Raw genomic sequence first — 27,255 nt, 5'->3', positions numbered from 1 at the left:
CAAAGCTAGTTGGAGATTACAGGATAATTCTAGGAGGAATTAGGGAAGGTATTATAGGAAGGAAAAGGTGACCGGATAAGAGAGATATGTGCAGAGAATTCAGTGGAATTGGTTGGGAGAAGAGTGCAGCCGAGAGAGAGATAAGCAATAGGTGTCTGGTCCATGAGTTGGTGGGGGGAGGTATGGCCTTGGCAACAACGGTTGGTGCTGGTGTTGTCACAAGCTCAGTCTCAGTCTACTGGCGACCGCGTCGGGCGCTCTAGTGCGAACGAAATCTCGCGTCTGCTGTGAGCTTGCGTCGTCGCACCACTGAACAACGTAAGTAGACCGCTCTTGCTGTTGCTTTCACCGGTCCCGACCAATTCGACATCCTGTTCTCTAGCTCCTCTCAATAGTATTCACTTCCATTCTAGTTTAAGGATTCACTTCGTAAGAGGTAAATATATTCATATTTTGTGTGGAATCGTTGTTTGATCCTCGTCCACCTGTTGAATCAACAATAATTTCCTAATTGGCAACGAAATAGGTATAGGTTTCTTAAACAAGAGTTCAAGAGACAGTTAAAATATAGTGTTAGGCTTAAGATTCTTATTAGGCTTAAGATTCTCAAACTTACCTATTGGTTAGCTTCTATTCTTCATTATATTGTTCAGGAGTTAGTTTTAGAATCTTTAAAGATACTTTTAGGCTTGGGTTTCTTAACCTAAACTCACCTAGGTATTATGCTACTTTCAATTGGTTTCTCAACTTCTATTTTCGTAACTTGTGTGTGGAATATATTCTTTTATGTTGATTTAAGGATTATAATTGACTCAGGCTACGAAAGTTTCACGAACTGTGCGATTACCAAGTATTTGACATATAAGCTTCAGGTAGGTTACTTGTTTATTGATTCACATATTTCCAACTAAGCAACGAAATTTACAACCTACTGCTCTGGTAGCTTGTATGTAAAATATAGGATCAATTATGAAAGAGGTTATCAACTTTCATTTGTTGTAGGTCTGAATGTAAAGTAGTTGATTGGGCCTTATCTACCTGGATTTCTAACAGATTTTCTAAATTTCTTATTTGATTCTTCGATAACTTGTATATGAAATACAAGATTCATTTTATCAGATGAGAATTAACTCTTATTCTATGTATCCAGTGGATGATTATACTATACTTTAGCGTTCTCATCATCCTGAACTTATCAACGATTTGAGCGAGTTCTTACCTGAATACCTGCTTCATTGTGAACTTGAATTTATTTAAATTGAAGGAGGAGCTGTGTGAAAATTGTAAGTCCGTGCAAACCTTAGATTGTAGCACGGGGATTTATGGCCAATGTTACAAAGATTGACACATGTTTTATAAAGATATTTGAATATGACAATAGGTCATACTGTTGACGTTTAATTATTTGTTTAATTATTTAAAAGTGTTGTTTAATGTGTTGTTTTCATGTGTCAATAATTGCAATGCATGAACCTATAGGCTATATCTAATAGGCTGTCAATGTAATTGTTTAATCAACCGTACTGATAAACAAGTGTTTCTCATTGAGTTAGCGGTCTATTGAAAAGTGAAGAAGTAGAAGTAGAAGTAGTGTATCTGCATATAAGTTATTCTGTTGTATTTCCGCCAATAAATCTTGTATATAAGTAATACTATTTGGTGAAAGGGAAATTTTTAGAAGTGATATTTCAAACATACATACATACATGAACATGTTATATAACTTTCGAAATTTAGTGTAAATTTATATTCTAGGAAACAGTAGTATTTTCTTCTCAATTACTGATTACTACTTCAAATTAATACAATGGAGCTGATTGAGAATAATATTTTTTTTGCAGCGAATGAAAGATTTTAAGTTTTGACGTTATTTCGTGTTCAGTTTGTTGGAGATAGGCCGACTATCGTAAAATTGGAAAATGTAACTGAATATTGGATTTGTAAGATGGATTGGATTAAGAGATTGGTATGAGGGAATACTCATAACTTGCATCCTATTCCTATATCCCTATAATTACGGAAAGATAGCAGATCTATGATGAGATTACTATTCCAACAAATCAAAATGGAATTTTCATTCTGTATGCTATTTATCATATTATGCTTCATATAACAGATACAAAATCTAATTTACTGATCCAGTTATTGAAATATCTATCATGTTGAACTGAAATCAAGAATAAACTTTGTTGAATTTAATGAACTTGATGAGCTTCGAAACCTCAATGACCCATGATTCTAACAAAAACTTATAATCAAGTTATCGATAAACTGATAAAGTGACAAAACAATTTAATTTAGCTTTGAATATGGTTTATTCTGAACGACTCTCACGCAAGCAACACTCATGCTTTGTAATGTTGAATATTGTTGACTATGATGTTTATTGGAATCTAACGCTTCCCATTTATTATGAACTGATAAGCTTGAGGTTGAGACACACGTTAGACAGTATGCCGTATCACACATTAGCATATAGATGACATGCAGACAATCAATGCGAAATTTCACAGTTCTCCTCAATCCACTTTTTATAAGTTCTTCAAATCTGATTTGGGACTTCCTCGAATGCTACAATGGATTCAAATTGGAATTCTCCAATTCAAATTATGGGATCTTGAGAATTCTAATGAAATTCGTCGGTTGTTTCTGAACCTAGATTTTTATATAATTCCAATATAAGATTACTAGTACTAGTGATTCCAAATCCCATTATATGATCCTCCTCATAATCTATCTGCTAATGGAGTGTAAAACATCTCTGTTCTATCGTTCATTACATGATTTAATATCCTTTCTATTAAGAAGACGTTTGCAAACCAATGACAGTCACTAGAATCGTTGAACTGTATCAAATTACTTGAACTTCGAACCAAAATAAAGATGAACGATCCTGTATGTGCAGGTTTCATTTGTAAATTGAAAAATTATTATCTTGATTTCGTCAAAAATATCAACTGAAAATAAATTGATAGTTATCTGGAAATTCGAGGCTATTTCTTCTGTGTCTGGTTCATTTTCTCTTCTTTTCGCCATAATATGCCTTGTTCTTCTCCAGATTTGTTCTGACTACAGTTCTCACTCTCCAATATGCGTCTCCCTTTTCTGTCCCATTGTTTTTCCTATCATATAATATAATATAATATCATTTATATAATATATATTTTCCTATCATATAACACACTATCAAATAGTGTGTTTGTCTTTTTGGTCTCAAAATTTTATAGTTTTTTTCAAAGTTTGGAATTTTTTAATTAATTGTGATTGATTTAATTTAATTTGAAGTATTTTTAATTTAAAAATAATCTTTGTGTGTTTCGAATTGTAAATTGAGTGTGAAATAGGAGAATGTTAAGGGACACATAACCTATCTACATTTGGACTGTTGTATAAATTAGAATTGGAACCGTTTTGGGCTTATAAGCCTGTGGTACTTTTCTGTAAGTTGTGTAATTCTTAATGATTGAATAAATAAATATATTTCTTCTCATTCTTGTGCACATTTTTGCATCATTCCCAATAATTATTTGTCGATCAGCTGTTCAAAGCAGGTTCTTACTGATCCAGCAATTGTTATTAAATGATAATAGGCCTACAGCATTGAATATTAATATGATATTTCAGTTCTAGAAGCCAAAATATTCACTCTAAACTCTAAAGGTATGTCCAAACATGCCGAACCGAGCCTCGAACAGCACATCGAACCGCGCAACTTGCCGTGCAGTGAACCGCGCTGCGAATTTAACCAAAAAAATCCACAGTTGTGTTTAAGGTAGTAAGGAGGTAAATATATCAAAAGTCCCCACCACTAGGTACCATCTGTGTCAAAGTGTTTGGGGTGGGTGAAAAGAACATTGTTTGGTTTATCGCATATATCTCGGAAACTATGCGTCTTACAGACATTATTTATCAGTGCCAAATTAAAGCTTACTAAATTTTCTACAATTTTTCCTGTATCTCTCATAGTTCTCGAGATATCCGAGCCTCAATGTGTGAAATTTTTGAAAAAAACACTGTCTCCAATTTTTTGCTCTTTTTGGCCTCATACCTCCCTAATAATAGATGAAGAAAATCCATGCTGATTGTGAGCTCATAGAGCATCAAATTCTCTTCAATTGAATGAATGTATAATTTCTCCAATTCATGCATTCCCCACGACCGTTGCAGCAGTTTTATTGTTAGTGTGAAATCTACACTTTTGCAACAATCAATAGATATTGACAATGGAATTTGGTGGGAGCCCAATTTCCGATTTAGCAGCTTTGTTAGGACTAGTTGGTTTAGCTAGTAGGTGAACATATCAAAAGTCCCCATCCCTACCTACCCCTGGTACCAGAGTGATGATGGTGGTTTAAATGTTGCATTTTTTCATTTGTTGCTTACACGTTTATATTTTGGGAAATTGTAATGATAAGATTGTCACAGAATATAATTTTAATAACTTTTCAAGGTTGAGTGAGATATGGCAGCTTCAGTGATAGGGTACCACTGGTGTTTTGTTGAAGTGCATGCCAAGGCATGATGCTAAAGTCTGTCCCAATAATGCAACAATCTGCATCTGCTTTGCATGTTATTCGTTAGCGATTTTAGATTATTTTAAACATTATATGCTATTCTTTCAAACATTATGTATATTATTTCAAACATTATTTAAAACGTTACATAACCCTTTAAGTCACCTATCACTAAAGCTGCTATATCTCACTTGATATTCTTTCAATCTTGGAAAGTGGTGTGTCAATCGTGGCTATTCAATAAATACAATTTTTAAACGGCCGCCATTTTGTTTTATTAATTTGAAAAATTGTCATAATTTTTTGTAGCACTGCCTAGTTGTCATAAATTAATGATCGTTCAAAGTTTCACTTCCGTATGTACAGCTATTATTTGGAAAAAAAGTAAGTGAAAAAACAGAATGGCGGCTGTGTTTGATGGCGGCTGTGAAACTAATGATTCTCGGACAGTTTGAAAATGATATTTAGATATGTTCCATACCCAGGAACAATGCCCTACAATATTGGTAGGGAGTTCAGAAACACTCTGTATATCCGAACAAAAAAGGTCTTATGCACTTGTTTCATATCTTTTAATGTGCATTACTGTTAGTAATAATTTTATCCTTATAGAATAATCCATTTAGATGAAATTGTCATTATGGTAGCTTTCTGAGTTCTTGGTCAACAATATTTCAATATTGATATTATTTATCCATTCATTAATTTCAGAAATAAATCTGAATTAAAAAATCAATTTAATATTCATGACAATGAGTTCAAAGTATGAATTTAATAAAATACTTGTATATTTATGTACGCGAACGTGTTTGTATTACTTTCACTTGTGATGGATATCTATACATGGATATCAAGCTGCGTGTAGAATATTGTAAACGTGGGCGTGGGCTCTGACTGGGCTGAATAGTTCAGCGTAAAACGTTTAGGAGAGCTACGAACAGCGCAGAGAACGGAACAGCGAATGGCTAAAAGATAAGGTTCAACTAAAACATTATGTTCGCTGCGCGGTGCGCTGTCCGGTCATTTGAGTGGTTCGCTTCCCTGTTTGAGCAACTGTTCGGCATGTGTGGACATACCTATGGAACATGAACTTGGATCATGATTACATATTATAGTTAATGAGGGTTCCAGAAACCAGGCATCACAATAATAACCTTTTTTTCGAACATCAAAATGAACACCCTTTCATTACACATCCTCTCCATTAACATAACAAAACATCCCGATTTTCATCATCTGATAACATAGTATTTACCAGTAATTTCCAAATCCTACATGTAATATGGTAGTCGATAAAAGCAATCATATAGGAGGATATTATCACAAATCCATGTTTAACCATCATAATCGTAAATGGCAGAACATGAAGTATTTTTCTTTGTCCTGTAAACTTCACAATGAGAACACTTGTCCGGAATACAATAGCTACCACAATACGATACTGAACTATTACTATACAATAGAGAACTGGCAAATATTTTGTCGTTTTTGCAATAATAATTAGCGACCACAATGGCTTTTGCATCCTATATCGATAAAAATGTATGCGATGCGAACAATAGCTATGCATCACGCCAAAAATCCATTCTAGACCTACAATTTTCAACCGATGTTGAGATTTGTTTTTTGTTTGATTATACAATGATAACCATAGCAATGCTTGGGGATGTCGATTTTAATCATAGAATACAAAGACACCATCTCATATCAAACCAGTGGAGGTCATGTAACGCTACTGTATTTATTATAAGATTTGAGCTGATATTGATAGTTACATGCAATAAACATGATTGTTTCACTAATAAATTGGTTGATCGTGTTGTAATTATTCAGATTTTGGAATGCGTTGCTTCAAATGTGTTGTATTGATACTGTAACTTTCCTCATCAATATGTCAATACCATTGACTGTGATGCTGGAAACTCAAGCTTAGCTCAAAACTTCTGAACAGTTCTATCACTACCAATTTGAATAGAGGAGAAGCTGTCTTCAGAATGCAATTTTATCAGACCCATTACTTCTCCTGCTTAGTTGGAATGAATCAAGTTCACAGAACCGTTCTTATGGTTATTTTGAATAAATTGCAATCAGTATTCTGTAAGAGATTTGTTCTAGAAAAGAAACTCCAGCTTGAAATTCCAATTACTTGTGCAATTTATGCATTTGATTGCAAGCGAATTGAAATTACTCTGTAGCTAATCGCAGCTTTATAATTGAATATGATTCAACCACACAATCTAGCCTTCCATCTACACAATAAGATTATAAGGGTGTATCAACTCCGGTAATTAATCATTATTATTTAGTGAAATGGAAACCTGATTCTAAGAATTGATGTACATTGTAGCTGGAATAACCAAGTAATTGAATTGATTCATCTACTGGACATGCCAGAAACGAGAATTATTATCAAAGTACTTAAATTAATATTGAATTACTATCTAGGAAAAGCTGACCATTCATGAAAAAAATTCCATACCTACTCTCACAATCATGTAGGAATCTTGAAACCGGTGTTACAAAAAAGTGCCTTTCTATGTGTCTTTAGTTTCATGTAGTAATTTCTTGTAAATTGCAATTTCACAGTAGGAAAAGCCTACTTCAGTATTTTTTTATTTGAATAATTATTATTGTACCTCCGTAAAATATTTAGAAGGAGATTTGATTATTTAGATGGCTCACCTACTCAATACTAGAACAGACAATAATTATGCTAGCAAACGCTCAATAATATTTGGCCAGTCTTTGTGTTTGTGTGTGTGGGGAGGGGTGTTGTTAGTAGCCCCCAGAAACTTAGGCTCGCCTGGAAAATAGGGGGTGCCCTAACATTTTCTCTATAGACCACAGAACTTCTCAATTATGATCGAAATCTTCCTCTGCAAACAAACACATTCCATGCTTCAACACTTGGATCATCTCCTCTACCCTTGCTAGAAGAGACCTTACCTGTTCTCGTTCCACTTCAAGAAGCCCCCGCGTTGCCTGTTTTCCTGTCTCCAGGTATTGCTCACTTTTGCTCGGATACAAATTATTCTGGAGCCAGGCCCTACTCGAGGGGCCACTTACAACTCCTCTTCCCCCCCCCCACCAACGGGTTGAAAGGTAAGGGGGCTTTTAGGACTCACCTTGCAGGTCTCAACTATTAATTTCTGATTTGACCCTCGTCAGTTTGGAATCAGCACGTGGAAGACCAAGCAGCGGCTTCTAGTTACTCCTCAATTTTCTTCATTACTTCGACTCTCTCTACTTCACTTTCCCGCTGCCTTCTCCATTACTATTTGACTTCAACTGCATCTTTATCAATTTCCCTACTCTTCCTAATCTTCCTATCATATTTTTAATCCTGAATTATTCGTTCCTTTACCAGGACTTCCTCTGTCTTCCTTCTCTTGTCTTCTTCTTAATCGTGTTTTTCTTCTTCTTCCATCTACTCCTCCCTTCAGCATCTATTTTCTTGGTTTTCGATCATGTAGAACTTTTCTTCTTTTGATCTTGTTTGTCTCCTCTTGTTTTCATATCTTTTCATCAATTACCAACCAAAAATTTTATCAACATTTTTGAATTATTTGAATTTATAATATGATATAAATCTGATTTCACAGACTATAACTCTCATGAATATTCATTTCTTCCTATCTCCTTTTCTCCTTATTCTTCCTCCTCCTCTTTATTCCCTGATTCCTCCTTCTCTTGCTGTTTATCGGAGGGGTCAACTTTCTCAGGGCTCAGGGTTGAGCTGTTATCTGTTGCGCAGTGATTCAGTCTGCTGCACTCGAAACTGTAGGCCTTACTTAATCATCGGTTACTGGTTACACGGCCAGTCTGATTGTAATTCACCTCTGCCCTTCCATACCCTGCTTTGCCTTTATAACCATCTCCAACTTCAAGCAACCCTTAGGCTGAGCTCTCACTGGATATTGTACCATTTTAGAACTAATCACCGATCATACAAACCGATTGCTCGCATCGATCATGCCACAGAGCATACCAATGTAGAACTTTATCATCTTACCAAACATCTGGAAAAAACATAACTTGCAGTTCAATAATAATTAGACTAAGTTCACGTTCCATTTATATTACTGGCTTGCAGTTTAAAGGATTTTTCAGACACGTCTACATTTATCATGGAGTTCACAACATCAACAAAGCTCATCATTAATTTATATTTATTACAAATAATAAAATTCTATAATAAGCACTTTGGTTATGAACTATTCGATGATTCATTTTAATTTTGCTGATGGTCGGTCATTTGCAAGGCTTTCATTGATGATAACTAACAGCTGTTATAAATTAATTCTTCCATCTCCATCTTGTGCGAACTATTCAACATGCTAGGATTGAAATCGAAAGTCCAAGTCGTATGCAGTGTAAAAGCACTCATGATTTACATCACATACTCTTCACACTCTGCGTCGGAATCATTCTTGCGTTTACATAGGTTTTAGATTTGTACGACAATGCTTCTAGTATGAGCGTATACTCAACGATTTAGTTCAAATGAACTGGAAATCCAGTTTTCGTCTCAAAAGTACCATTCTTTGCAAATAACCAATCAATATCCAATAATTGTAGAAATAATTTGTGATACAAATTATAGTTAAGAAGAACCGAAGCATCTAACTCCATTACACATGAGATCATAATTCCCGACTACCAAGTAGTCGAAAGGAACCATTGATGAAATATGAGTTTCAAAAGTATGTTTTGATGTCTTTGAACTTTGTTGATGAAACAAAGTTTGTTAATGTTGTTGAGCTCCATAATGAATGAAAACGTTTGAAAATGTGTCTGGTGAAGCCGCTAAACCACAGGCCAGTGATAAACATAAAACGTGAACTTAGTCCTATTATTATTGAACTAAGAGTTGAGTATTTTAAAACCAGATAATAGTTGATTGATTATTTATTAAGGTAACTCGATAGAAATGATACTCCCAGCTATGAAGAAGATAGTTCCCCTGTTAATAATATCAGCTGTAGTAACTCTATGAACTTTCTGTGATTTAGTGAACGTGATGATTGTTGTGGTAGATGTACATAATCTACTTGAAATTGTCATAACCTCTCATCGGGAGAGAGAATCCAAATATTCAATAATATTGAAGTGGAATCAAATATTATAGAATAGAACAGAAAAATCTTTATTCACCATACATGTGTTAATACATATAAATAGTGCCAAAAATTGACACTATATAAGAAAATTAATAATTGATAATAGATAATTGATAGATAGAGTATTGATAATAGTGTGAACTATTTTCTTATAGGCTACTTTTCAATAACATTAAATACACCATCATCAAACTATGGTGAACTATTTAATTGTATTTCGATTTTGGTGTAACAAACAACACGAACAAATAATTTAATGAGACAAATGTGACAATTCGTTTCATTCCATGGGAAAGAAGTTATTCCTGAGGTTTTCCATTCATACATTATTGTATTCTGTGAGCTTTGTTGCATCAAATACATTTTATTCAATGTCGCATAGCTTTAAAATTGAGAAAATCCTGCTAGTCGTTAATCATATGATTTACACTTCATTACACATTCTATTTCGATTGTTATATTTGAGAAAAGTCTCATTTTTTATTGGTTTAGCTTGGTAAATATTCTCGCATGCATTGAATATGCAGTACTCAGGGGCGGCGTATCCAGGAATGGAGTTGTGGGAGGTGGGGTGTTAACGCCCCCCTTGATCTATAGGTTACATAGGATAGCCATCAAGTCAGCGCAATCCCCCCCCCCCAACTAGGTATGTTTTTAGGTATTTTCACCCTAGTAGGTGTTTTTTTAAATATTAATTAAAGCTATGTGACTACTAATTGTGATAAATTATATTATCATTGATACCAAATACCTATCAGTAGAATTTTGGCGTTGAGAGCCTTCACAATTTCATAATAATAATATTGATTGAGTTTTTAGGTATTTTCACCCTAGTAGGTGTTTTTTTAAATATTAATTAAAGCTATCTGACTACTTATTGTGATAAATTATATTATCATTGATACCAAATACCTATCAGTAGAATTTTGGCGTTGAGAGCCTTCACAATTTCATAATAATAATACTGACAGTAATGATTGAGAGCTCGACGAGAGCGGTCGTATCGGAGTGGTTGCTGAGTCAGCTGTGCAAAGTTTAAACGTTCCGTAACAAAATATTTCGTGCTAGTGAACCGTGCTGTAGTGAATATTTTATTTGAAGATTTAAAAATGTCTTGTTTTATTTGCTCTAAATCCGTTCGGAATTCAGGTGAGCTGATTTCATGTGTCGACTGTGAAGCGAATTTTCATATAGGATGTGTGAAAATGACCAAGGACGATGCGGACTATATAAAGAGAAACAAACAAATTTGGAGATGTAGCAGCTGTTCCTCTACACGTCGCAAAAGTATGGTGAGTGAATCGACAACAGGAAACAAGGACGTGACTCTCCAAGAACTCGCAGGAGTTCTTGAGGTAATTGCAGGAAATCAGACGTCGATGAAGGAGAATATTAAGAAAATGGAGTTGGAGCTTGGGAAATCAATTGAATCATGTCATCAGGCGATTAACGACATTAATAAGAAGTTTGATGAACAAAACAAGCAAATTAGCACATGCCTCATCAACATCGATAAGCTTTCAACAGAAGTAGCTAGCCTCAGGAAAGAAAATGCAGAACTGAAGGAACGCGTCGAGGATATGGAACAATACTCAAGATCGAACATGCTGGAAATAAATGGTATACCCAAAAAACAGGATGAAGATGTAACAGAAATCATTTGTAGAATGAGCGAAGCATTAGGACACAAAATAAAAGCAGATGCAATCGACATTTGTCACAGACTTAAACAACGAAATGAAAACCTACCTCCACCAATCGTTGTCAAGTTCGTTCGTAGAACAGACAAACAAGTAATATTGAATAAAAGGAAAGTTACGAGGCAGTTTTCTACAAAGCAGATGGGAGAAACAACGGACCATCCAGTCTATGTGAATGAAAGTCTAGCACCTACGCGAAGAAGGATTTTCACCATGGCGAGAGAGATCTTCAAAAGAGGCGACATCAAATACCTATGGATCAAGGAAGGGAAGATTCTAGCTAGGAAAGAAGACGGAACACCAGTTATTGAACTCAAGAACAGTGAACAAGTGAAAAAGTTGAGCGTGATAAGTGCATCAAAGCAGCCAGGTAACCAAGAAAATAACAGTGTCAGTACCGTAAATAAAAATGTCATCAGAGATAAGTAACAGAGAATTATTCATCAAAATATACGCAGTCTGCGAAGTAATTTCGATTTATTCTTAGTGCAAATGAGGAAATTAGAAAACAACCCGCTAATAATAGTCTTGACAGAAATATGGATACTAGAGAATGAAATAGACTTATATCAGATAGAGGGCTATTCCGTACATGGTAATTCTAATCATAACTACAGAGCAGGAGGAACTTTGGTTTATATAAGCAGTGAGATAACGTTCAAAACAAAGACAATAGTTTTTATTTCAGCGGACTGTGTACATATATCTTGTTCATATAATAATTTTGAATTTCAGTTGTTGGCTGCTTACAGGTTGCAATCAAACTCACCCAAAATATTTCTTAACGAATTAACCTTGTACTTAAAAGAAATATTTAATATTAACGAAAACAATGAGGTCCCTTTCTTTTTCACAAGAGATATAAATATAGATCTTTTTCAGAACACCAGAATTATTGACGATTACAAATATTTAATGAATAGTTTTGGATTTGAATCACTCAATACTGATTACACTCATAAGTCCCGATTTTCCAACTCTTTAATAGATCATCTTTACTTAAAATCCGGCAAAAATAGAACAAAACTGAATAAAATTAATCTAATTCCAGAAATACTACATTTAGATATAACTGATCACAGTACAATCATACTTAAAGTTGAAGGATTGAAGAGATCCAACGAAGAAGCAGATACAAATTATAAAAAATATGCCTAATCAATTACCGGAAGTTGAATAATATTTTATCATCGATTGATTGGGATAGAGAAATACCAGCAGTATCAGTTGATGAGGGATGGGAAAATTTCATTGACATTTTAAAAAGCGCTATCAAAGATTCACAAGAAAATCTTCTTTTAAAAAATAACTTGACACAGAAATATAGGTCGCCATGGATAAATAGTTATCTGATTAAGCAAATAAACTTAAGAAATGAGTTATACAAGAATGTTATCAAACAACCTAATAATGACGACTTAAAACAAATATACAATACATTCAAAAATAACTTACGTAATGAACTGAGAGAAAGAAAACAATATTATTATTCAAAACTGTTTAGAGAAAGCCAGGGAAACATTAGAAAGACGTGGAAAACAATTGACGCGTTAATAGGATTGAAAAATAATAAAGAACCACTAAAACTGATTGTTGATGAGCAGGGAAATAGCATACATGATAGTAATAAAATTTCTAATTCGTTTAATTCTTATTTTCTAAATGTTGTGAATAAAATGAATGATGAATTAGAACAAACCACATTGCAAACCAGGGAAGAGTCTGCTAGAATATCAAAAATAAGGTTTCCATACAACTCTCCAACAAATTCAATTTTCCTCCACCCTACAAATCCGGAGGAAGTAGCAAGTGTAATAAGAAAATTGAAAAATAAATCTTCGCCAGGTGTAGATGGGATAAGCACAAGCATGATTAAAAAAACTTACATGAATTATTTGAACAAATTAACCGATCTAATTAACCTGAGTATTGCCAAAGGAAAATTCCCAAGCATGTTCAAACACAGCGTAGTTATACCTATTCCTAAAAAGCCAAATTGTAGAAACATAGATCAGTTCCGCCCAATTTCACTTTTACCGGTTTTTTCCAAGATTTTAGAAAAAATATTCAAGATTAGACTTGAAAACTTTTATAAAAATAATAACTTTTTTAGTGATAACCAATATGGTTTCCGTGAAGGAAGAAGTACAGAAGCGGCAATTAAAAATCTCATTTCAAAAATAAATGACAGTTTTAGTGTTAATAATAAGTGTGCAGCTCTGTTTCTTGATATATCTAAAGCATATGATGCAATTGATAAAAACATGCTTCTAAAAAAACTTGATTTATCAGGAGTAAGAGGATAGGTTAAGATAGGTTAAGATGCTACCTATCTAATAGGAGTCAAAGGGTCAGAATTAACGATACGTTGAGTGAACCCGGGGACATTACCATAGGTATTCCTCAAGGATCAGTGTTATCAAGTACTTTATTCCTGGTCTTTATTAACGATTTGACGGATGGTGACTTACAGGGAAAGATTACATCTTTTGCAGACGATACAGTTATATTTTATTCGGCCAAAACAAATCAAGAACTTAAAAATAAATTAGAAATGGATCTTAAGCACCTTAGGTGGTGATTTGCGAAAATAAATTAACTATCAACACAGACAAATCTAATATAATACAATTAAATCTTCAAAACACGGATCAGGAGTTAACTAGTATTTACTTCCATAAATTAGATTGTGCGCAACAGGTGAATAATATATTGTGTAACTGTGAAACTATAAAACAAGCACGTACAGTTAAATATCTGGGCCTCATATTGGATAGTAGGCTCACTTGGTCAGATCATGTACAGAAGATAAAAAATGAGTTATTTGTAAGAGTTATACATAAGGAAGTTCTATTACCTCAGACAGTTATGTCCGAAAGAAGTATTGTTACAATTATACCATGCAATTATTGGTTCTAGAATAAATTATGGAATAATATGCTATGGGAGTGCATACAATGTTCATATTAAACCTGTGATTACTGGTCAGAAACATAATTATATTAAAAATAATTTGTAATAAACCTAAACAATATAGGTCAATGATGCTCTTCAGAGAACTATCAATATTATCAGTGAGACATTCTTTTCTATTCAAAGCATTGCTGGATTTAGCTGAAAATAATTTCGATATTCAACAGATGAGTGAAAGAATAAACCTCAGGAATTCACAGGACATTAACCTCCCGAAACCAAGATTAGAACATTCCAGACGACACTTCAAATACATAGCTATAAAAATATTCAATTCACTTCCAGTAACAACAAGGAAAATAACGTCACATCAGTTATTTAGAAAAGAAATCAAGAAATTCATTTTACAACTAGACAACCCGAATGATTTTTTTACTAAATTAATATAGGTCTAAATTTAGTATAATTTACACATTACACGACATGAACACTGCAACAATCAAAGATCATTGAACTCACAAATCCCGTCCGGTATGCGTAAACAGTAAGACAGTATCAAATTTCAATCACTGTCTCTTTCTTCTAAACGAATTCATTTATGGTCTAATTACATCAGCAAAAAAAACGAAACGTTAACTATGAATAAAATTGAACTTAATATGAAAAAAAAACAGCAACCACTCCATACATAGTTTTAAGTTTTGTGTAAGTGTGTGTGTGTGTGTGTGTGTGGTGTGTGTGTGTGTGTGTGTGTGTGTGTGTGTGTGTGTGTGTGTGTGTGTGTGTGTTGTGTGTGGTGTGTGTGTGTGTGTGTGTGTGTGTGTGTGTGTGTGTGTGTGGTGTGTGTGTGTGGTGTGGTGTGTGTGTGTGTGTGTGTGTGTGTGTGTGTGTGTGTGTGGTGTGTGTTGTGTGTGTGTGTGTGTGTGTGTGTGTGTGTGTGTGTGTGTGTGTGTGGTGTGTGTGTGTGTTGGTGTGTGTGTGTGTGTGGTGTGTGTGGTGTGTGTGTTGTGTGTGTGGTTGTGTGTGTGTGTGTGTGTGTGTGTGGTGTGTGTGTGTGTGTGTGTGTGGTGTGTGTGTTGGTGTGTGTGTGTGTGTTGTGTGTGTGTGTGTGGGTGTGTTGTGTGTGTTGTGTGTGGTGTGTGTGTGTGTGGTGTGTGTGTGTGTGGTTGTGTGTGTGTGTGTGTGTGGTGTGTGTGTGTGTGTGTGTGTGTGGGTGTGTGGTGTGTGTGTGTGTGTGGTGTGTGTGTGTGTGTGTGTGTGTGTGTGTTGTGTGTGTGTGTGTGTGTGTGTGTGTGTGTGTGTGTGTGGTGTGTGTGTGTGTGTGTGTGTGTGGTGTGGTGTGTGTGTGGTGTGTGTGGTGTGTGTGTGTGTGTGTGTGTGTGTGTGTGTGTGTGGTGTGTGTGGTGTGTGTGTGTGTGTGTGTGGGTGTGTGTGTGTGTTGTGTGTGGTGTGTGGTGTGTGTGTGTGTGTGTGTGTGTGTGTGGTGTGTGTGTGGTGTGTGTGTGTGTGTGTGTGTGTGTGTGTGTGTGTGTGGTGTTGTGTGTGTGTGTGGGGTGTGTGTGTGTGTGTGTGTGTGGTGTGTGTGTGTGTGTGTGTGTGTGTGTGTGTGTGTGTGTGGTGTGTGTGTGTGTGTGTGTGTGGTGTGTGTGTGTGTGTGTGGTGTGTGTGTGTGTGTGTGTGGTGGTGTGTGTGTGTGGGTGTGTGTGTGTGTGTGGTGTGTGTGTGTGTGTGTGTGTGTGTGTGTTGTGTGTGTGTGTGTGTGTGTGTGTGTGTGTGTGTGTGGTGTGTGTGTGTGTGTGGGTGTGTGTGGTGTGGTGTGTGTGTGGTGTGTGTGTGTGGTGTGGGTGTGTGTGTGTGTGTGTGTGGTGTGTGTGTGTGTGTGTGTGTGTGTGTGTGTGTGTGTGTGTTGTGTGTGTGTGTGTGTGTGTGTGTGTGTGGTGTGTGTGTGTGTGTGTGTGTGTGTGTGTGTGTGGTGTGTGGTGTGTGTGTGTGTGTGTGCGCATATGTGAATGTGTGTGCGTATGTATGTGTGCAAGAATGATTATAAATATTGACATATTGATTTATTTCAATATAATACTATATTCAATTATTATGTTCTTCATGATATAATATTTAAATTTGTATATAAATATTTTATTATATATATTCAAGTGTCCCCACACAGGGTAGCCTATAGGGAACACATATTAGAAATTAGGAAACAATATTGTATTTGATTTTTGGAATGCATTTGATTGTTTAATTATTTTTTTGAATAAAGAATTTGAATTTGAATAATAATACTGAGGGTGAAGCCCTCAGGCTTGTGCGTGGGTAATGAGTGAGAGGGATGATGATGAGTGATGAGAAATTATGTAAAGTAAGTGTGATGTGGACAAGTAGTGTTGACAAGAATTATAGATGTAAATACCGTTATTGATATGAATATCATAATTCTCATTCTAATTTATTTAACTAGCCTTTTCGTCTAGACCCCGGCTAAATAATCCAGGAATGAGACCAGCAGTCTCGCATCGCTTGCCTTCATAGTCCATTTTAGTTACCTTGCTCCTGTCAAATAGCCAATATAGACTTTCAGGCACAAATCAATCACCAGTTTAATGCTGGAAGAACGTCGTTTGGGCGTTTCTTTGGCGGTCTCTTGATCCCTTACTACAGAAAAAATATCCTTACCTTACCTAATTAGTAACCGTATTTTCTATAAAAACTTCTGTAAACCAAATATGGACGTTTTCTGTTCATTAGTACTCAAAAACTTGATAAATGAGCTAAGCAGATTGGGGTTGAAAAATCTCTGCATATTTCAATAAAATTGAATCAAAATATAATTTTCCATGTACAGACATGATTGAGATATGATAATTATTGTATTCCAGTCTAGTACTTTGAAGTTTGCGATACACATTTTATACAGAATTTACAAAGCATTCATACTCAAGTATTTCAAGTTTCAATCTACTTGAGAATTGTAGGTCTGGAGGAATTGATTGCAAATGCAATGTTTAATTGATTAACTGGATAAAAGAAACCTTTCAATTAGCACTGTAATTATCTAAACTAAACCTGTAGGTAAATGCCATATATAGAGTTTCATACTTTTTAGAATGTATATCATGTTTGGACTTTGAAGTTCAGTCGTTCTTAGAAAACCTCTGACATAATTTGAAGCCCTCTCTACACGAAGTTTCTATATTATCACTAAACCTCTGTTACAGATTTGAACGTGATTTATTCATTTGTTTTCAAAAAAGCTTGAAAACGTCGATATTAGACATATCTCTGGCGTACCCACTTCAACACAAATTTGTACACCTTAGTTCAACCGGTGCATTAACTTTCAAATTGTTTTTGTAAATTAGTTATATATAATACTAAGAAAATACGGACAATCGCCGATTTCTTATGTAGTGCCTTCGGTATCTTGGGCGTAATTTCTAAACCCTTTCGAAACAATATCACTGCTTAAAAAATTGAACATTTGCTTTCGAAAAATCTAGGGAAACACAGATAATTTTGTTTGAGTCAAGTTTTAAATATCTCTCAACAGTTTTTCTTAAGATCTGCTCTTAAAAGCTTTCGTTGCCAGCATGAAACGTTGGTAAGGAAGTGGAGGAGTTGCAATTATGATTCAAGAATTGTAAATCGGGAACTTATTTGGAGATATACTTCTTTACAAAAAAGTCCATGATTGAGTTTTATTTAGTTCCCTTTTCCTGAATAAAATTTCAGATTTAATGTTTGCGAGGGGGGGGGGACTCAGGGGGCTTGAGCCCAGATCAATATTCAATGCTCTACTGTGGTAATATAACATTTATAACTTAAATGCTTTACAGCATCAATCTCACTAACCCTTTGACGCGTCATTTTATCCTGCATTAAATTATCAACGTACAGGAGAGTAATCAGCTCTAGAGCTTGATTGTTCGTCCCTAGAAATCACCAGAAAATATCTGTACAGAATAATGGTTTCCGCTATTTTTATTAAAAACAGAAAAATACTTGAGAAACGAAAAAAACATATCACTACTGCAAAACTTTGCTCTCAACTCTTGAATGCAGAGGATTTCTTCTTGGATGATATTACATCGTGAAATCGTTTTCTCTTCTTCCAAAATTTTCATCTAATTTATTCTCATCCTACATCGTACACTTGAACACTACATCATTCTCTTCACTCAACAGATTCAATTCGACTTCAATATCTCTCTCTCTCTCTCTCTCTCTCTCTCTCTATATATATATATATATATATATAATATATATATATATATATATATATATATAAAAAAAAGCGAAATGGCACTCACTCACTGACTGACTGACTGACCCACTCACTCACTCACTCGCAGAACTAAAAATCTACCGGACCAAAATCGTTCAAATTTGGTAGGTATGTTCAGTTGGCCCTTTAGAGGCGCACTAAGAAATCTTTAGGCGATATTTCAACTCTAAGGGTGGTTTTCAAGGGTTTTAAGTTCGTCTTTTAGCATGTGTATTCTTCTTATTTCAATATCTTTAAATTATAATTGAAATGTCCATACCATATGTTAATATAGAACTATAATCTAGAGAGAGTACCTCTTCGAAACAGTTGTTCTGGTAACTAAATTAAAAATTTTGTCAGGTTGGCATTAAGTTGAGTTGACTTTGTTAGGTTGGCACCAAGTTGAAGATTGAAATGCATTTATCCAGTACCTCCTAAATACCCATTTAGGAGGTCCTGATTTATCGCGGAAAAATTGATTGGGTACTGCTACTTCAATTAGAGCTATTCCTGGGAATATTATATTACTAGCCGTCAGGCTCGCTTCGCTCGCCATATCCGTTTAGCCAGACGTTTAGTCTGGACCCCCGACTGGATCGTCCTAACATATGATAAAAATATGACATAACATTTCAAATTTGGTAGGTGTGTTCCGTTGGCCCTTTAGATGCGCAATAAGAACGGTTTTGGATCGCAATCCACGTTTTTTAGCGTTTTCTCAGCTTTAACAAGAACAAATAAACAGAAAATGTTCAAATTTACTACAGAAGCTCAGCTGGGGTGCAATAATGTTGTGTTAGAAGGAATTTGAAATAACGCCAAAGATGAGCCCAAAATTAGCGTTTTCTCAGCTTTTCTGCGTTTCCTCACCTTTTTCAATAATTGATGGAAATATATTTTTAAAAAATCAGTACACAGGTTTAGCTGAGGTGGAAGAATTTTGTTCGCCAAAGATACGCCGATATAGTAACAGGTGTTTTTCGAGATCAAATTGACATAATACTTTCAAATTCGGTACAGAGGTTCCGCTGAGGTCTGTATGCAGGCGAGCCCGCTGATCTCATTTTTGGACAATCCAGTCGGGGGTCCAGAATTCGGTACAGAGGTTCCGCTGAGGTCTACATGCGGGCGAGCGAAGCGAGCCCGCTGATCTCACTTTTGGACGATCCAGTCGGGGGTCCGACTAGACGGATATGGCGAGCGAAGCGAGCCTGACGTCTAGTTGTCTAATGCCCGGTCTACACGACAACGATATTAGCGCAAACCTGCCAGATTTGCGCTAAGTTTGCGTCGTGTAGACGGGAGATCGTTGTGAATTAATGAGGTTTGAAGGTTTGTGCTTTCTTCAATCAATCTCAGCCAGGTTTGCGTCAATTTTTCTAGGAAACGATTATGTCTCATCTATCCATCAAAACCTAAATCGCTTCAAAATGAAGATAGAGGATTCGCGATTTCAGATTCGGATTCAGCACCCTCAAATTATAAATGTGCGAGGTCAATTCTCAAAAATACTCTAAAACAAGGAAGATTTTTTAATGGATAATAATTATTTTATTTACTCTATAGTAATGTAATATAGATATAGTTATTCGCTCTTCACTTGATAAGCAGTATTTTTGATTATTATTATTATTGAGGAAAAGGAGGAGAAGTGGTAGGAGGAGGAGGAGTTGGAGCAGGAGGAGGAGGTGGAGAGGATGAGGAGGTGAAGGAGGAGTAGGTGGAGAAGGAGGAGTAGGTGGAGGAGGAAGAGAAGGAGGAGGAGGTGGAGTGGTTGAGGAGGAGGAGGAATAGTTGGAGGAGGAGGAGGTGGAGTAGGGTGAGGAGGAGGAGTAGGTGGGCGAGGAGGAGGAGTAGGTGAAGGAGGAGGAGGAGTAGGTGAAGGAGGAGGAGTAGTTGGAGGAGGAGGAGGAGGAGGAGTAGGTGGAGGAGGAGGAGTAGGTGAAGGAGGAGGAGGAAGAGGTGGAGTAGTTGAGGAGGAGAAGGAATAGTTGGAGGAGGAGGAAGAGTAGGGTGAGGAGGAGGAAGAGGAGGAGGTGGAGTAGTTGAGGAGGAGAAGGAGAAGGTGGTGGAGGAAGAGGAGGAGGTAGAGGAGTTGAGGAGGAGGAGGAGGAATAGTTGGAGGAGAAGGAAGATTAGGGTGAGGAGGAGAAAGTGTATGGTGAGGGGGAGGTGGTGGAGTAGGTGGTGGGGAAGGAGGAGTAGATGAGGAGGTGAAGGAGGAGTAGTTGGACGAGGAGGAGGAAGAGGTGTAGGAGGAGGGGTGGAGGGTTGAGGAGGAGGAGGAGGAGGTGGCTTGAGTTACTATTTATCTCAAGTTTATAAACACTTCAAAGACTTCGTATAGTATTTATATATGGTTTAGTTTATAATACAGGTTTGTGTTAAAGTTGGTGTCGTGTGAACAGAGGTTTGAGCAAACTTGGCTCAAAGCCAGATTTGCGTAAACCTGGCTTTGAGCCAAGTTTGCGCAAATATCGGTGTCGTGTAGACCCGGCATAATAAAGGTCGTTTAGCATGAACAAGGATATTTGAAAATAACAATATTAGAATGGAAATTTTGTGATGATTATCACAATATTCATGAGAAAGATGTTTTGGCAATATCTGAAACAGGAAAACAATACTCACTTTCGAATCTGTAACAGCCTTTTCGTGGAATGATATAATTTAAAAGTTCCCTCTAAACAGAAATAATGTATTTTAAATCATTTTCTCATTATTCATAGAAGGACTTCTCAGAGAATTGAATAGATCTCCTCATGAAGACTTTAATTTCAATATTCTCGTCTTATATTCATTCAGATTGTGATTTTCATCTCCTCGGCCAATAACTTTACAACTTACCAATATTCACCACTATTTGGAGCAAGAGTGTTTCACCTAATTCATTGAAATTCCGTTCAAGCACAATTTCCACTGTAGTACCAACATGCAGTGATATATTCACATTAGAGGAAGAATTTGTATACTTTGAAACACTTGTAAACTGACAAGTCCGCTTTCAAGGATCTCATTGTTAAGCTTCAAGAGTATGTACTCGATTCACAGAAAATTTAGTTTGAATGAAGCAAACTAAATACTTAAGAGTATAAAAAACTTAAGAGTCAAACTAAACTTTAGAGTCAAACTAAACCTAAGAGTCATATGGCTTCATCCCATGAAAGTACCAAACTACGAATCATATGGCTCCATTTACACTATTCACTAACATATTCTGCTGCTCGCCGAGCCGCGCCGCGCCGCTCCACTGACGTAGTGCACGCTCTACTTTAAGGCCGAGCTGCGCCGCGCCGCTCCACCGACGTAGTGCATGCTCTACTTTAAGGCCGATCCGCGCCGCGCCGCTCCACCGACGTAGTGCACGCTCTACTTTAAGGCCTTAAGGCCGCGCCGCGCTGCTCTACCGACGTAGTGCACGCTCTACTTAAAGGCCGAGATAAAATATATCCAATACGTGTGGTTGCGAAACGGAACGGTGCGAGCTAGTGCATGATGGAGCAAAGTTGTCCGCTGTTACAACCCCTCGTTCAGGATGAGCGCGCCTAAAGGCTTGTTCCCTAGCGACAGGTTTTTTGCGCCGTTGACAACGTGATACGCCGGGCGTTTAACGTCGACCACTGATTCCTTAGAATCTAGTTGGGATGTTTTCCTAGAGGGCGCAACACGTCGGCGCAGAACGTGTTGCGTTGACGCGGTTGGCCCCACTGCTCGAGGAGGAGTCAACAACGCAGTACGCTGACGCAATTGCCTTGGATTCCAGTGTTTTGTGCATTCAAGTTTCGAGTTGTGAGGTTTTCAAGATGTCCCAAAGCGCATCAGCGAGGTTTTCGGCAGACGAGGACGAATTGTTAATTGAGTTCGTCCAAAAGGAAGATATGTTATATGACCTTAAACATAAAGAATTTAAAAACTCGACGAAGAAAGACCTGTTGTGGAATGAAATAGGGAGAAGATTGGAAAAAGAAGGTACGTTTTCATTTAAAAACATAATTATATCACAAATTTTATTAAATATATTACTTATTAATTACACGTATTATTACTTATTATTAAACACGTATTATCATACGTGTTTTCATAACATGTTTCAGTGTGTACTGAAGTATTCAGTGAAACGGTTTCTCACTTCGAATCCTTCAGCTTGAGAGAAACCACCTGTGCCTGCTAGATTAATTAGGTTTCGGGAAGGGAAATCCTCCAAGGTTTCCTCAGTGTTCAAAGTACTGTTCGATAAATACTCATCCCTCAACATATTGTGTAAGCAACAGCACACAACGATAAGTGATTCCACAGTCTCAGGTTTCAAATGTATGGGAGTGAAAAAAATTCTGAAAATTTGGCACATGATGCCAAACGCATTTTCGGATGTCCTCCGGGCTTTGCTGTGACAGTAATTGTACCTTCTTTTGTTGCATCTTGGAGCATTTGTGCTCTCGAATATGGCTTCATCATATGCTTACCTAAACTGAAAGCATCATCGCCAACTACTACATGAGGTAGAATGATATTAGAATGCGGAAGGTTCTTTGGTGGCGGGAATATTGTTCCATTTGTAACTAATGCTCCAATTTTTGACTTCTTAAAAATTCCTGCGTCTCCCTCCTTTCCGTAGGAACCCACATCAACAAGAACAAACTTACAGTTTGCATCGACCATAGCGAGAAGCACTACAGAAAAATACCCCTTATAGTTAAAGTATAGACTTCCTGAGTGACCAGGTGCTACAATTCTCACATGCTTGCCATCAATGGCAGCTACACAGTTGGGGAAACCCCACCGTTTCCAAAAATCGTTGGCTTTCTGTTCCCAGTCTATTTGGTCGGGAGGAGGTAAAAAAAGTGGCACCAGCTTCTTCTGTAGTGCTGCCAACACTGTAGGGACGATGGTACATATAGCAGAGGGAGAGATGCGGTACCCAAATGCTAGTGACCTGTATGATTCTCCTGTAGCCATAAACCTGAAACAAATGTTTTATAATTTGTAGTAATGTTGTACAGTAAAGTAATTTTTGATTAATTTATATGAACCGAATTAATAATAATTAATAGACAGGGGTGTCGCTATTTGGGTAAACATGTGTCTGAATACCCAATCCATTTTCCTCCCCTCTCATTTACATTTTTTGATGATATGTATTTTATCGGAGTTGTAATTGTCTTTCATCTTTCGTAGGGAGTGAGTGCAAGAAACGGTGGAAAAGTATGAGGGACCACTACAAAAGGGAGAAAAAAGAAGAAAAAGGTACAACAGGGAAAGCTGCTAAGAAGAAAAGAGCTCAGTACTGGCAACGGTTGCAGTTTTTAGACACTGTGGAGGATGAAAGAACGAGTTTTACAAATGTTGTTACCACATCTGACGTTGGAGCATCATCTGAAACTCCACAACAAGGCATTCCAGAAGAGTATGAGGAGGATGCTTCAATGGAACATAGGTCCCAGGAATTATCTCCGCATACATCATCTCAGCATACTGAACAGACAAATACAACCCCATCCCAACATGAAAAAAGGTCTGAACTTGAATTTCACTGTCGAAATCCGAAACAAAGGAAAGACAGTTCTGTTCTCCAAAAATATTTGCAGGAAAGAAAGGAAGACAGGAACCATTTAAAGAGATGTCTTGAAGGTCTTATGACATACCCAGGACCTCCGCAAAATGAAACTGAAATTGATATGTTCTTCAAAACAATGGCCGCAACTGTTAAAAAATTCCGACCAGATCTTGCCACCCAGACTAAAGCGAGTGTTTTCAAAATATTCAACGATATGGAAGTGCTGAACCAGCGACTGTCTATCCCTGGTGACAGTGGATTCACAGATATTCAGTATGATAACAACCAATTGAGACCGTCACCCTCCTCAACATTCTCACCCTGGTCCACTCCACATTCATCTCACACACAAGCTTCGGACCCCTACTCCAATATCGTTTCTCAGGCCTTCCAAACGGCCTTAGTAGGCACAGAGAACAATGAATAATTCAGTTTTTGTACTCATGTTTGATTGAATAGTTTTGTGTTTGATTGAGAAGGCTACTCCCTTTTGTACTCGTTTTCTACTAAGTAATTACTTTGTTCTTCTATTTTAAGTATTATATTGTTACTTTTCTTTCTCGTACCGTATTACTTTTCTTTCCCATGGTACTTGATGTTAGGTATAAGTTTCATAAAAATCGTATGACTAGTTCATTTTTTTCGATTTTTTTTTGGGTTTGTGATACTATGAAAAATAGTTTCCAGATTTTTTCTTTTAACTCAAGGTTAAGTTTGGTTTTACTTTACTAATTTTTTTTTAAAAGAATCTGGTAAAAATACTTATATTTTTTGACTCAACTTGTCAGTCTAAAAATCGGACTACTACGTCAAAAGTCAATTGTTTGCTACAATAATAATGTAGTAGAAATAAACAAATATTTCCGGCTTACCTTAGTGTGACTGCCAATTTTTCAGCGGTTGTTATAGGTTCCTCCACTCGGTTGTAGGAAGAAGTAGTCAAGTCGTCATTAATGAGGTTCAAAATGTCGAAAAATCTTCCTCTGGGCAGTCTTAAGTATCTTTGGAATTTCTCTTCATCATCAAGAAGATGATTCTTGACTAAACTGCTGAACATTCCTTCACTCCTGCGGTTTGAGAATACATCACTCACACTTTCCCTTACTTTTGCATATTTTGTTAATACGAACTCTTCTTCTTCATCACCATCTATTATTTCTTTAATTATGAAAGCAGCCATTACATTTCTCTTTCTCACCATGTTCTCCATTTCAGCAGTTTCACTTAAATGTTTCACATACAAACACCCAACCTTCAACACGATTCTACGCCAACTGAACAGATAAAACACGGCGCTAGGAAAACACTTTTACGCTGCGTAATACATTTCACGCTTTAGTCGACGTTTTTCAGGCTTATTCGGTTCCTGCTGCGCAAAAAACCTGTCGCTAGGAAAACAGGCCTTAAAGGCCGAGCCGCGCCGCGCTGCTCCATCGACGTAGTGCACGCTCTACTTTAAGGCCGAGTCGCGCTGCGCCGCTCCACCGACATAGTGCACGCTCTACTTAAAGGCCGAGCCACGCCGCGCCACTCCACCGACGTAGTGCACACTCTACTTTGAGGCCGCGCCGCGCCGCTCTACCAATGTAGTGCACGCTCTACTTTAAGGCTGTTCGGTACACTTTTTATTAATTAAATTGAATAATCTTTTTAAATATAAATGTTAAGATCATTATAAGAGTGAGAAAAAGTGGCAACTGAAATTTTTAAGTGGTTCAATGAGCGAGTAATTGGTTGTTGAAGTGCTAAACTTCGTTTTCTTTTCAGATAATAAACGGTATCTTATCTTAAATGTTATAAAATATAGTATAATTTAAACAAATTCATTTTCATCTTAAACTGCAGAGCAAGAGAGGAAAACGTTCTATTCAATAAAAATGTCTTAGCAAAGCTTCCACGCCATTGGCTAAGAACTTAATACAAACTCAGCAGTTGCGCTGACAAAATTTTATTCCTAAAAAAGACCACTCGCTTCTCGTTCAACTGCGGTATCGACCACGAGTCCAGGTTTACCCAGGAGAGTCAGTTCCATATTTTCTGTAACTTTTTCTTTAATTTTCTTTCAAAAATTCATTCTCCTCCTTTCAAACAGTAATATCTCAAATAATAATAATAATAATAATAATAACAACAATAATAGAACGTTTTCCTCAACATATTTTTTTTAATAAAATACAGTACTTTCAATTATTTTAAATGTTATAAAATATAGTATAATTTAAACAAATTCATTTTCATCTTAAACTGCAGAGCAAGAGAGGAAAACGTTCTATTCAATAAAAATGTCTTAGCAAAGCTTCCACGCCATTGGCTAAGAACTTAATACAAACTCAGCAGTTGCGCTGACAAAATTTTATTCCTAAAAAAGACCACTCGCTTCTCGTTCAACTGCGGTATCGACCACGAGTCCAGGTTTACCCAGGAGAGTCAGTTCCATATTTTCTGTAACTTTTTCTTTAATTTTCTTTCAAAAATTCATTCTCCTCCTTTCAAACAGTAATATCTCAAATAATAATAATAATAATAATAATAACAACAATAATAGAACGTTTTCCTCAACATATTTTTTTTAATAAATTTAAATTCTTAAATAAAATCAATTTCATTTTAGATAATTAAATATAAGCCAACGGTTTCATAAGAAAGGGCGTAATTGTTTAAAATAAGATTTGTTTTGTTTAATCATCCGTATTACCGATTTTCAACCTTTCGTATCTTTTTAAATATTGTTCAAAATTGATAAGAACTTTGTGTCAATAAAAACTAAATTACTTTTCCAATTCTTACTTCTTCTATTTTCATCCTATTTCAAAAATTCAAACACCTTGTGTGAGTCAAAATTTTTATTATAAAAATTTCCAAGTTTTTGTGTTTTTTCTTTATATAAAAAAAGACACTGGTGGAGGCGTTCCTGTTCCTGTGAGGTAATTGAATGAATTGATCGAAACCCATACTATTTGGAGGAATCTGGGGATTAATTCATTCAATTATCCACAAATTTAAAGATCCTATAATTTTTGGTAGTGTGCTTTACCAAACATCGAGTAGAGGCACTAACCACTAAGAAGATTACAATCGATCAGTAGGCCTACTAACGAATTGATTATTTGAATAAATCACATTAATGTGAAGAACATAAATAGATGATGAAATAACACATAACAAAACACTTATAATCTTTTCGTTA

The 27,255-nt window shown here is 36.3% G+C and overlaps 3 protein-coding genes across 4 annotated transcripts in view; all 3 read left to right on the top strand.

The window, feature by feature from the left end:
- The first annotated feature begins 203 nt into the window (after positions 1-203).
- Positions 204-27,255, top strand: part of LOC120348926 (calcium/calmodulin-dependent protein kinase kinase 2-like) — a 525,835-nt gene continuing 498,783 nt past the window's right edge. Inside the window, exon 1 of one of the 2 annotated variants that reach the window (XM_039443400.1) lies at positions 204-318. The gene's annotated coding sequence lies outside the window, so the exon portion shown is untranslated. The remainder of the gene's footprint in view (positions 319-27,255) is intronic. The other variant, XM_039443401.1, reaches the window with a different exon arrangement.
- On the top strand, positions 10,924-11,763 carry LOC111052292. Its single transcript, XM_022338925.2, has one exon. It carries the CDS (start codon positions 10,924-10,926, stop codon positions 11,761-11,763), a length of 840 nt encoding a protein of 279 aa, XP_022194617.2.
- LOC111061705 lies at positions 22,085-25,415 on the top strand. The gene is made up of 2 exons (XM_039443406.1): positions 22,085-22,483; positions 23,690-25,415. Exons 1-2 carry the CDS (start codon positions 22,318-22,320, stop codon positions 24,493-24,495), a joined length of 972 nt encoding a protein of 323 aa, XP_039299340.1. The 5' UTR covers positions 22,085-22,317; the 3' UTR covers positions 24,496-25,415.

This window comes from Nilaparvata lugens, chromosome X, assembly GCF_014356525.2.
Source record: "Nilaparvata lugens isolate BPH chromosome X, ASM1435652v1, whole genome shotgun sequence".
In the NCBI taxonomy this organism is placed as follows: Eukaryota; Metazoa; Arthropoda; class Insecta; order Hemiptera; family Delphacidae; genus Nilaparvata; species Nilaparvata lugens.
The sequence above is the reverse complement of the archived record's forward strand: the minus strand, read 5'-3'. Positions and strand labels throughout refer to the sequence as shown.